This window comes from Castor canadensis, chromosome X (genome assembly GCF_047511655.1).
Source record: "Castor canadensis chromosome X, mCasCan1.hap1v2, whole genome shotgun sequence".
Classification (NCBI taxonomy): Eukaryota; Metazoa; Chordata; class Mammalia; order Rodentia; family Castoridae; genus Castor; species Castor canadensis.
This window is the reverse complement of record NC_133405.1, coordinates 36,549,542-36,561,654: the sequence shown is the minus strand read 5'-3', so window position 1 is coordinate 36,561,654 and position 12,113 is coordinate 36,549,542. Positions and strand designations below refer to the sequence as shown.

Genomic DNA, 12,113 nt, shown 5'->3' with positions numbered 1-12,113 from the left:
TGTCCTCCAGATCTCAGTGATAGGTCGACAACGGAGAACAGTTCAGTCCACTGTACCAGAAGATGCTGAAAAGAGGGCCCAGAGTTTATTTGTCAAAGAGGTAATGGGCTCTGTGGACACAGAGGACAATTTATCACATATATATAAAATAGTTACAAACCTATGTACTTGAAATATAAGCTTATGTATACAATATTTAAAATACTTTTCCTTTAATATGAATGGGAAATAAAATTACCGAATGTATCGACTTACATAACAAGTCTGTATGATGTGATACAGAGGACATACATTCACAGCATATGTTCATGATTTTTCTTTTGGATTTGAGTACTCCCTGGACTTGGTTGTAGTTGGAGTATCCAAAAAGGCATTTGAATTGGGATTTATTGTCACCAGTTGGTTTAAGAGAAACACAGTTGATCCCCAAAGGAAGATTCCTATACCAACATTTCCCAAATAGTTTTTCAAAAATCTGCCCGTATATTACTAGACTTTAAAAAAGTGGAACTAGGTATACTTTTCCTACACTTCAAATTCAAGATTTCTATCTTTCTTTTAGTGTATTAAAACCTATAGCAAAGATTGGCACGTGGTAAACTACAAGTATGAAGACTTCTCAGGGGACTTTCGAATGTTACCATGGTAAGTTTAGAATTTAAGGGAAACACAAGGAGAATTATTCAACTTTTTATCTTTTTAAAAACCACTTGTGAAACCTCTGAGTTATGGTATATAATACAGCAAAACTTCAAAATAGCTAGCATACTTGGTAAATACAGTATTTTGACCAATTGAATATGTTTTAATTTTGCTCATTGAAATGCTTTCTCAAATGTGTGAAGTCACTTTTGGGCTTTGGTGTGTCTATATTGGTTATAAAATAATCTTTAGTTGATTCTGAATAATGTAGTAAGCATTTTTCCAATGGTGTCAATAAGGAAGTTAGAAAATATTTGGATCAATTCAATGACTCCAGGCATCCCTTGAAAAAAGCATACCTCTGTCAATTAAGATGAAGGAATGGCATGACTACATCACTACACTGTCCCAGGAGCCACACTTGTCATGGTTCAAATCTTCTTTCTGCCACTTTGTTAGCTGATGACCTTGAATGACAACCTGTTTGATCTCTCCTTCTCCCATTTCTTATCTATACTACTAACCTCACGGGATATCATATGGAAGATGTTTTAGAAAAGGTACGGGAGAAATAAGACATTTGTGTAGCCTTTTGTAGTTTCTTTTTTCTATTTTGGTGGTACTGGGGTTTGAACTCAGGGCTTCATGCTTACTAGGCAGGCACTCTATCATTTAAGCCACACCTCCATCTGTTTTTGTTCTGCTTATATTTGATACAAGGTTTTACTTTACTTTATCCCCCACTTCCTTCCCCCTGGGGCCAGTCTGGACCTCAGTCCTCCTATTAGGCTTCCCGTTGTAGCTGGAATGACAGGCACGCACCACCACACTTGGCCATTGGTTGACATATGGTCTCATGAACTTTTTTTTTTTTTTTTGGTCTGGGCTGGCCTCAGGCCATGATTCTCCCAATCTTAGCCTCCCAAATAGTTAGGATTACTGGTTTGAGCCACTGTGCCTGGCTCCTTTTGTAGTTTTCAAAGAGATTTTCCAGAGAAGAAAACAGTACTAAAATGACAGGTCCAAGTTCATCAAGGAAACAAATGGAAGAACCCAGAATTACACTGTGTTACTTTTTGATCCTGGGAAAGATAAGGTCCTACACTGGCACACATTCCTTAGAAACTTCTTCCCACTTTGACTGAGTATGTGAGCTTAGTTTTGTCTTTGTTTCTGGCTGCACATGTGATGGGCCTTATAGACAAAGTAACACAGGGCTGGGGCTGTAGTTCGATGGTCAGTGCTTTACCTAGCAGGTGTGAGACCCTGGGTTTCATCCCCAGCACTACAAAAACACAAACAAGCAAACAAAAAAGCAATGTAAGTTTATTCTAGGCGAAGAATCTGTGTTTGGAAAGGAGAAAAAGATTTCTCCTTTTTGTATCTGGGCATTTTGTTGTTTGTGAAAGAAAGTCTCCTCATTTTTGTTTTTGTTTTCTGTTACTGTTTTGGTCTGTTCTTTCCAGTGTCTAAGAAAATTCTCTTGCATTTTCAGCAAATCTCTGAGGCCAGAAAAGATTCCTAATCATGTCTTTGAGATTGATGAGGATTGTGAGAAAGATGAGGTAACGATGGGGGCAATTACACTGGGTTCTGCAAGGTCACTTCTCTGAAAAAGATTCCAAAGAGAATTCCTGGAGAAAAGATCCTGGAAGGACTGTTTTTAAATTATCTATGGTCAGCTTTATGAGTGTTTTTAATATTTTTTACCTTTCCAAATGGCATTTTGGAACAACTCACTTGAAATGGGCAGTGTCTTGTACGTAAACATTCCTCCACCTGTGGGATAGGCTCGTGGACTTGCTTTTCCTGTGTTAGGCATTGTGGTATGGTGATTCATCTGGAATCTCCTGCCTGATAGATCCCTCTTGTGACAGATGGTTCTGATGTCTGTTACATTTCAAGGAGTAGTTTGACTGTTTACTTACTGCTGAAGACTTTCCCAGAAGAGAGACTGTATAATTCAGTAACTAACGAGTGCCTACTATGTGCACAATGCAGGTTTTCTCTGTAGTCAGCGATTTCAAATCTTTACAGGGATGAGGGACTTTATGATTTAATTAGGAAATGGGGGCAAGGTATAGTTCTGTGGCCCCCAAATGTTGACTAATTAAATGGCTGGCTGCTGTTTTACTGATGGCTTTTATTCTATTTCAGGACTCATCTTCTTTATGTTCTCAGAAAGGTGGTGTGATAAAACAAGGCTGGTTGCACAAAGCAAATGTAAATAGCACCATCACAGTTACCATGAAGGTAGGAAGTACTTGTATTATTCCATCATTTTAAAGATATTGACATAAGTAGCCTGTTTGGGAAAGTATTTATTTTACAATGAGCCCTAGTTTAAAAAAAATCTTCAATGAGAAGATTCTCATAGTTGCATGGGATTTTAAAAATCAGAACCGTCAATCTAAATTTAGAAGTATAACTTTTAAAAGAAATGTGATGTAGTTATTATCATCTGAATCAGGAAGCTTAAGAAGGAAGCTGTCAGTTGAAAGGAGAAAATAGTTTAACAAAAGGGCATTAGAGACTTATATGTGGGACTGAATATAATGAGTAGAAGGATAGGGTAATCCATTTCTTTAGCAAATATTAATTAGGTGCTTAATAAATACCAGTCACTGCAGCAAATATATGGGTATTTAAGGTGGGATTTCTTGTTTGCAATAGCCTTTGGACCACATAGAAATATACAAAATTAACTCCTAGAACAGTGCCTTAGGGTGGTCAGAAGAGCCTATTTAGAAAATTGTGTCGCTTGCCCAGGATAGCGAGTTTATGCTAGGGGTTTGTATGAGACAAAAGTAGAAACATTGAAAGGAAAAACAAATCACATGGAGCCTTGAATACCTCAGACATGAGGTTGGCTTTTGTTTGGGAAGCAGTGAAGAGACATTAAAGTCCAAAGGCAAAACTAACAAGCTACTTGAAGATTCTGAGCAGAAAACAAATTATTTCCTGATACCAAATATAACTGTTCTTTCAGATATTTAATTTAAGACCATGTGGTTTGCTGAGGATGATTCACACTTCCATTAAGTAGTAAGGTCATTCTATCTTTCAAATAGCCTGCAAGTAGAAACCATGGGTGTCTACCAAGGGAAGACTCAGATTTTATCTTACTATATTTTTGACTGTTCTGTCCCTTTAGTGGCCATGTACTCTTCTCACTTTTCTTTTCTTTTTTTTAAATTTTTGTTTTATTCATATGTGCATACAATGTTTGGGTCATTTCTCCTCCCCCCCGCTTACCTCCCCTTACCCCTTGCTACCTGGCAGACACTATTTTGCCCTTATCTCTAATTTTGTTGAAGAGAGAGTATAAGCAATAATAGGAAGGACCAAGGGTTTTGCTAGTTGAGATAAGGATAGCTATACAGGGAGTTGACTCACATTAATTTCCTGTGCGTGTGTGTTACCTTCTAGGTTAATTCTTCTTGAACTAACCTTTCCTCTAGTTCCTGGTCCCCTTCTCCTATTGGCCTCAGTTGCTTTAAAGTATCTGCTTTAGTTTCTCTGCATTGAGAGCAACAAATGCTATCTAGTTTTTTGGTTGTCTTACCTATCCTCATACTTCCCTTGTGTGCTCTTGCTTTATCGTGTGCTCAAAGTCCAATCCCCTTGTTGTCACTTTTATTTTCAAGTCCCTAAGATGATGAATCAAGTTCTAGGATGCTTCCTGTGTATCTCCTGCACCTAAGCATAGGCCTCAGCATGTGGTAATAATAAGAGAACCCATTTGCTGGGGACTTATTGTGTGTATTCTGTATCTCATTTAATCCTCGTGGAAGCCCCATGAAATAGGTGTTATTATTATTCTTAGTTTACAGAAATGGTAAGTGAGGCACAAAGAAATCTAATAATTACACAGAACTGCAAGTTTTCAGAGGTGGGATTTGAACCTAAGTAGGCTGACACAAGAGCTATACTCTTAATCAGTATACTACCATGCTTACTAGCTGAGTGAGACTTAAGTCTTTATCATAAAATATCTCCTATTAAGTCAGGTTCAGAAATGCATGTGTGAAAGTTATAGTTTTGTTCAGATTGTCAAAAAATAGTTCTATAGTTTTTAAATTTTAAGTGATACATGATAATTATACATATTTATGGGGCACAATCTGACATTTGAATACATGTATAGAATCTACAATGATCTGATCAGGGTAATTGTCACATCTGTTGCCTGAACATTTATCATTTTTGTGTTGGGAACATTCAAAATCTTCTCTACTAGTTATTTTGAAATATATGATTAATTTTTGTCAATTATAGAACTATACTGAGCTTTAAAAAATTAGAAATTATTACCCCCTTCTGACTGTACCCTGGGTTTTGTAGTTTTGACTCATCTTCTGTCCCCAACATTCTCAAAATATTAAAATATTTTACCCATATTAAGCTTTATAGGTCCACACTAAGTAAATATGCTGTGTAGAAATCTAGATTCCTAAAACAGGACATTAGGAAACTAATATATTTATGAAACAATTTGCCACAGGATTCTTTTAAATCATTTCTCTAATACCTTTGATTTATAATTTGCTTTGCATATAAGTTTTCATCTTTTTAAAGAGCCCATATATTATAAATAAGAATGCCTATAAAATACATAGTTTTTATCTTCTTTTATAAATTGTGAAATACAGGTTAAATGATGCGGTAGAAAGATTAATGAACTGAAAATGTCCCTGTCCTAATCTCTGGAATTAAAGTTGCTAATCAGCCAATAGGGAGGGCATTGTGAATTGTCCAGGTGAGCCCAATGTAATGACAAGGATTCTGATAAGTGGAAGAGGGAGGCAAGACAGCAGAGTCAGGGAAGGAGACATAAGAATGGAGCAGGGCCAGAGAAAGATGTCATGTGACTTTGATGACAAGAAAGGAGTCATAGGCAAGAAAGATGGGTAGTCTCTAGAAGCCAGAAAAGGCAAGGAAGTGGCAATGGTTCTCCTCTATGCTGATTTTAGCCCAGTGGCACCCATGTCACACCTCCAACCTATAGACTATAACATAATAAAACTATGTTGTTTTGAGCCACCAAGTTTGTGGTAACTTATTGTTTTAGTAATAGAAAACTAATGCAATCAGCTAGTCAAAGATTGATTGTTTAGATTGTATGTTATTTATCCCTGAAGTTGAAAACTCTAGCACCCATAAATTCATGGAATGGGTGGTAGGTCTGAGGTAACCTGGTGACCACATGGCCCAGATGACAGGGATGGCTGTCACTTGTCAGCACCTTGTTGTTGCTGTGTCACTGTTGAGCTAACCTGTTTGTCTCTTTTTATCCCATGCTGCTCACATTTTGGCCACTTATTTACTTTTGTGTGTGTCAGATATAATTCATATATCATAAAACATTTCTTCTTTTTTTGGCAGTACTGGGGCCTTGCGCTTGCTAGGCAGGTGCCCTACCACTTGAGCCATGCCCCAACCCCATTTGTTTCTTATTATAAAACCTCTACAAGGGAAAATACAGCAAGGTGATTGGTCACATGATAAGGCGAGAGCATACAAAGGAGGTATGAGGATAGGTAAGAAACCCAAAAAACATGATAGTATTTGATGTCCTTAATGCAAAGGAACTAATGCAGAAACTTTAAAGTGACACAGGCCAATAGGAGAAGGGGATCAGGAACTAGAGAAAAGGTCAGTTCGAGAAGAATCAACTTAGAATGTAATACATATGTACATGGAAGCAATGCTAGAATCTTCCTGTATAGCTATCCTTATCTCAACTAGCAAAAATGCTTTGTCTTTCTTATTATTGTTTATACTCTCTCTTGAACAAAATTAGAGATAAGGGCAGAACAGTTTCTGCCTGGTAATGAAGGGGAAGGGGGAGAAGGAGGGGGTAGGGGGGAAAAGGAGGGGGCAAGGGGTGGGGGATAGGGGGGAGAAATGACCCAAACATTATATGCACATATGAATAAACGAAAAAAAAACCTCTACAAAACAGTAGGCATAAGAAGGAAAAGGAGAATAAATGAAATTGGTCATATGAAGCTACATATAAACAAAATTAGTAGGGGATATTTTGAAATGTAAACGTGTACTGAGGTTTGGGAATTGCCTCTGGTTAGGGATGTCATCCTTGCCCTTCTCCATGGGTTTTTTTATATCCTATATAAGTTGCATTTAACCTATTACATGGTTCAACTTTACTGGAGTTAGTTTGAACTTGGAGGGATTACTCATCATAAGTTTTACCATGTCTTGTTCTGTATGAACAGAGGGCATGTGAAGATATGTGGCAAAGGATTGGAAATGGGTAGTCTTTTTGTAGTTGCTAAGCTTGATCTTGAAGTGAGAGCCAAAACAAAAGTCTAAGCTGGTGAACCAAGGCTTCTAACCCGAGAGGCCCTGTCACAGAGTGGAGGGTCATATAAGTTCTTTGTGTTTCCAGCCTGCATCGGTTCAGGCATAGAAGAGAAGCTAAGCCTTCTTTTTGGTAGCATGAGCAGCTGACCCAGCTCATGATAGGCAGGAAAGGCAAAGGGAGACTGAGGCCAAAGGCTGACAGTGGAGAAATGCAGAAAGGAAACTTTCTGTTTTTTTCTCCTATGTGAATCTTCAAAGTGAAGAATATTAATGAATTTCATAAACAAAAGAGAAGATGACTCAGGTATGCTGCTATGAGTCATTTTCCCAAAACTGGAGGCAGGTTTGGCCTTGGTGCAGCAGGAGTACCCTGCCTGCTATGACCTCCAGCCCACACTGGTGAAAAGCTTTGGTAGTGTTAGTAACCAGCACCACAGAACCAGATCTTCGAGAGTTGACAGCAAAGAACCTTTTCTTATCAGAAAATCCAAGCTTTGAGAGCCCCTGCAAACTGACAGCAGACTTGCCAGGAAGCTACCACTGTAGGATCTGGGTATTAATCACAATTCACTGGCAAATAACAGCCCGCAGAAGCCAGGCTGCTACTTTGTATTTTATCTGCTTCTCCTTCATGCACTATGGCTTGACACTGGCCTGCAGGTCCCCTTGGGACCGATAGGGAATAAAAGAAGGGTACTTGATGCCTCTTAGAGTAAGTTGTGTGTTTAAAGGTTTTTATTCATTTGAAAATTTCTGAGTTTAACAAATTATGTAAAATCATCCAGGCATGGTGGTGCATACCTGTAATACTAGTCCTTGGAAGGCTAAAGCCAGAAGGATTGTGAGTTCTTCTAAAAGTAGAATTAGTCTTTTGGAATGTTCATAATTATACGTAATTTAAAACTGTTTTTATAAACAAGTCTGTGTCTTTCTCCTGGACGTTTTAACTTTCAGAAATAAGGGAATCTAAAGAGAATCATAAGACAAGGTGTCAAAATGAAATTAAGGGAAGAGGGTCAGAAGAGACTTCAGCAAAGTGAAGTTGATAAAAAGGAATCAGAAGACTCCTACTTTCTCAAAAGAGAAAAGAACCATAGGACCTAATGGAATACAACTAATATGGCCAAAGCAATTTGTATATGAGCTACTTTAATTAATTAATTAATTAATTAATTAATTAATGGATGGTATTGGGGTTTGAACTTAGAGCCTTGCACTTGCTAGGCAGGTGCTCTAATACTTCAATAACACCCCCCAGCCCTTTTTGCTTTTTAGGTTCTCACATTTTTGTTCATGGCAAGCCTTAGACCCTGACCCTCCTACCTATGGCCTATGTAGCTGGGACCATAGGCACCACCACACCAACTTCATTGGTTGAGATGGGGTCCTGCTAAATTTTTGCCCTGGTTGGCCTTAAACTGTGATCTTCCTGATCTCTGCCTCCTGACTAGCTAGAATTACAGTCGTTACCCACCACGTGTGGACTACTTTAGAAAATTGAATCTCCCTAGCCAGCTGCCAAAGAGTTTTGTAAAAACATTCAGGTTGATGGTGATGGGCTCTGGGGAAAAGAGGGGCTGGTGAGGCAACTAAGCTGAGTTTTTCATATTGGAAGATTGTAAGACCCCCCATATTTAGGGAAAAATCTTTGTATTTTCTCCAGCTTATACCTTTCCCCTAGCTCTGGGCAGTTGTTAAGTTATAGTCTGCACCATTTTCCGAAATTGTCATCATTTTTCCCCAAAGTGGTTGGTAAGTAACCCCATTATTGACTAAGAAACCCAGACTATGAGTGAGCTGCTAACGATGTGCCTCACTCTTCTAGTCACAGTGCTGGGTGCCTAGGCACTTCCTCTCACTGAGGAGGATGCTGGCTTCATGGAGCTCTTAACAAAAGTGCTGTTGGCTGTCTAGGTGCACTGACACTTGTAAATTGCTTTGTTCTTGGTAGTCATGTTAAAATAGGGCAAGCTTTATCACGGTGATAAATTTCCTTAGTTTATGTTTTCTAGTTAATAAGAATAAACCCCACTGCCCTACTTCAATTCCTAGAAAATTATCAGAGAGAAGTTTAAGATACAGAGACTGCATGATCCCTTAGGTAGGAACACTGATCCTAAGAGACACCTGTTCATTTACATTCTCTTTTTCCCAAGTAGCTGCTAAAGACGTCTGCTTTATTCAATATTGTTCCCTATTACTGAAAGAATTTAATGTGGATAAGATAGCTGTGATGTTGGATATGGCCCTCCCCTGGCATTTCAAACTATTTCCTAAGGGATATAATCATACACAGAATATGGAAGAATTTGATCTTGAGGGTGGTTTTTCATTTTTAAAAATTGTTACATGTTTTTGGCCAACCCTTGGACACCCACCTTTATACATCTTCTTGGCTCAATTTGATCACATTCCTCAGGCTTTCCCCTCTCCATTCTAAATAATTAAATGTTGAAGTGCTTTGGTATGTTATTGGGGTTGCAAGTTCAACTGCTTGATGTATGACCCACTCTGGTGCCCTTTCTTTCTTTTTTTTCCACAAAAGAGAGCCATTTGTTATATATCTAGAGTCCAGAAGTCCTTACTTACGCTTTGCCTATTCTGTAGTGGGAGGACAACAAATCAAAAGAGGATTTTACCCTAGAAAGCACATACAATATTAAAATAATTGCTTGGAGTTCAAGGTTACTATGTGTACTGGAACAAGAGGAAGAGAAAAATGTGCTGTATTGGTACATTACTCCAATTGTATTCTCAAGTCTACCAGACTCTCTTTTAGAGCTAACAAAGGGTTAACACTCACTTATATTATAAGTAATGGATTTCTTACTGATTCTTTTTTGTGTTTCCTCATTCATTGATCACTCTTCAAAAATCATTTATTAGGTGCTGTCTATGTACCAGACACTGTTAGGAATGAATAAATTCATCACCAAGTAGATATTGAATACTTTCTTGGTATAAGGTGTTAGTATTGTGGAAGGTAGAGAAAAGTGTCAGATGTAGAGTTTAAGACCTCTTTGAGGAGGTGAGATACACAACAAAGTTCCTGATGTTCTGGTATAATTAAATGCAACTCAGTTTTCTTATAAGCTTGAGGTTTTCTTCCCCACTGTTTCTTTCATCTTTGCTTAGAATAGTTCCAACCCCAGCACATCTCTTGCTCTCATTTCATCATTGTATTTCTTTTTTTTACCTTATTTGGTGGGACTGGGGTTTGAACTAATGGCTTCATGCTTGCAAAGCAGATACTCTACCACTTGAGCCATACCTCCAGTCCTCTCTTGCTTTCTTGCTTTCTGCTTTTCCTTGCCATCTCTGCCATTCTGTTTGGTCTGAGACATTAGTCAAGTAGGTTCCCTCACTCCCATTGCTCCTAGCCCTCCTACTCTGCCACTTACCCTTCAGAGCTTCCTTTCTCAGGGATCTGATTCATTAATTTAGCACAGTATGGTTACCATCTAGGTAACACACATAGATAAACATTCAAGGTTTCTTATGTGAGATGATAAAAAGGTTTCCCCACTCTGAGGATAGTAGATGCTCAAACTTTTGAGTTTCTTTCCTCCATTTTTTGTGCTACTGAATGGCAGAGGCCTTTGTTCCTGTTCCAGAAAGGGTTCAAAAGGTTGTATCCACATAGCTCAGAGCTTCAGGAGACTTGGCAGTGACCTGATCCAGAGAATCATCTCCTTTGGCTTCCTCTCTGTTTTATTCTCCTGGGTGGTCGGACTGAGCCACTCTTCAGCGTCCGTATTTCTCACCGAGTAGGGTGGAGAATTGTCAGCTGTGTTCACCATTTAGGAGAAATAATAAAGGCAAGGAACAAGGGAAAGAAGAATGCGGGTGTTAGAGAGAAACATTATATTAGATGAAACCACTGAAGAATTACTCATTTTTCTTTCATTTTTGCAAAATTTTATTGATGACAGGCATTGCTGTGGACTTACAGCAATAGATGATATGTGGACCTTAATGGTCTAGAAAGAAACAAGCAGTAAATTTTAAAAAGAGACAGAAGAATAAGATGTATTTAGATAGGGATCACACTATGAAAAAGATAAAACAGAGGGCTATGATGAGAATAGGAGCCCATAGAAGGTCTCTGCAAGGAGGTGAGACTCAAGTAAAGCCCTGAAAGCACAAGAGTGAAGTGTGTGAATATGCCAGGGAAGGGGATCCCAGGCTGGGGGAATAGGAAGTGCAAAGGCCCAAAGGAGCTTGCTTGGGATATTTGAGGAAGGGAAGATAAGCCAGTGTAGCTGGAACAGTGTGATTAGAAATAAAACTCCTAAGTAAGCTGAGGCCAGGTCATTTACAGTGTTCCAGGCTATAGTGAGGATTTTATTTTTAGATTAATTTTTAACTGGCACATAAAATCATACAAATGTTTAATGGGGTAGCATATGATGTACATGTATACATTGTGTAATGTCTCAGTCAGGTTCAACATATCTATCTCTTCATCATTTCTTTATGGGGAAACATTAAAAATCCTTTCCTTCAGCTTTTTGAAATGGACAGTACATTGCTATTTATAGTCACCCTACTGTGCAATAGCACACCAGAACTTCTTACTGCTATCTAACTGTAACTTAGCACCCCCTCCTCAGCCTTTCCTTTCCTTCCCTCCCCGTTACAGTCAACACTTTAGATCTCATTCTAACCTTGATTGGAAGCCATTGGAGGCTTTAGGCAAGATTCTCTTTGTCCCTGTCATGTTATTCTGATTCCAGTTCTACCAGTGGCATGCCTGTCAGTGCTTAAATGTGCTCTTGGCTCTCAACTTGCTGTTAGGCAAAATATGAATAATGATATTTATCACCAAGCACCGTTAAAAGAATTAACTATTGGTTGCAAAGGTTGTGAGGCCTTCAGGTTAAAGGTATGATAGAGAATAATTACCACTGTACTACATAGTTATTTTAACACCTGGCTTTTTTTTCCTGAAATGTGAAAAAATATATAACCACATTTTAGAAATTTAAAAAAATGTCAGGGAAGTTTTGTTTCCAATTTCTCTTTGGGTTCCATATGCGAGATTTAGGATACCCCTTTCTTCTTTGAAAAACGGTGCTTTTAAATCTTCCCAGAAGTGGAAACCCAACCTATATCATAAAATTTTAGAATGAAAAGAGGTGTTA

The 12,113-nt window shown here is 38.4% G+C and overlaps 1 protein-coding gene across 5 annotated transcripts in view; it reads left to right on the top strand.

The window, feature by feature from the left end:
* The window catches only part of Dock11 (dedicator of cytokinesis 11), a 191,688-nt gene that overhangs the window by 52,186 nt on the left and 127,389 nt on the right, over nucleotides 1–12,113 (top strand). For all 5 annotated transcript variants that reach the window (XM_074063355.1, XM_074063353.1, XM_074063354.1 and 2 more), the window contains exons 3-6: nucleotides 11–100; nucleotides 563–645; nucleotides 2,138–2,207; nucleotides 2,800–2,895. In XM_074063355.1, the coding sequence (XP_073919456.1) occupies nucleotides 11–100; nucleotides 563–645; nucleotides 2,138–2,207; nucleotides 2,800–2,895 (339 nt within the window). The remainder of the gene's footprint in view (nucleotides 1–10; nucleotides 101–562; nucleotides 646–2,137; nucleotides 2,208–2,799; nucleotides 2,896–12,113) is intronic.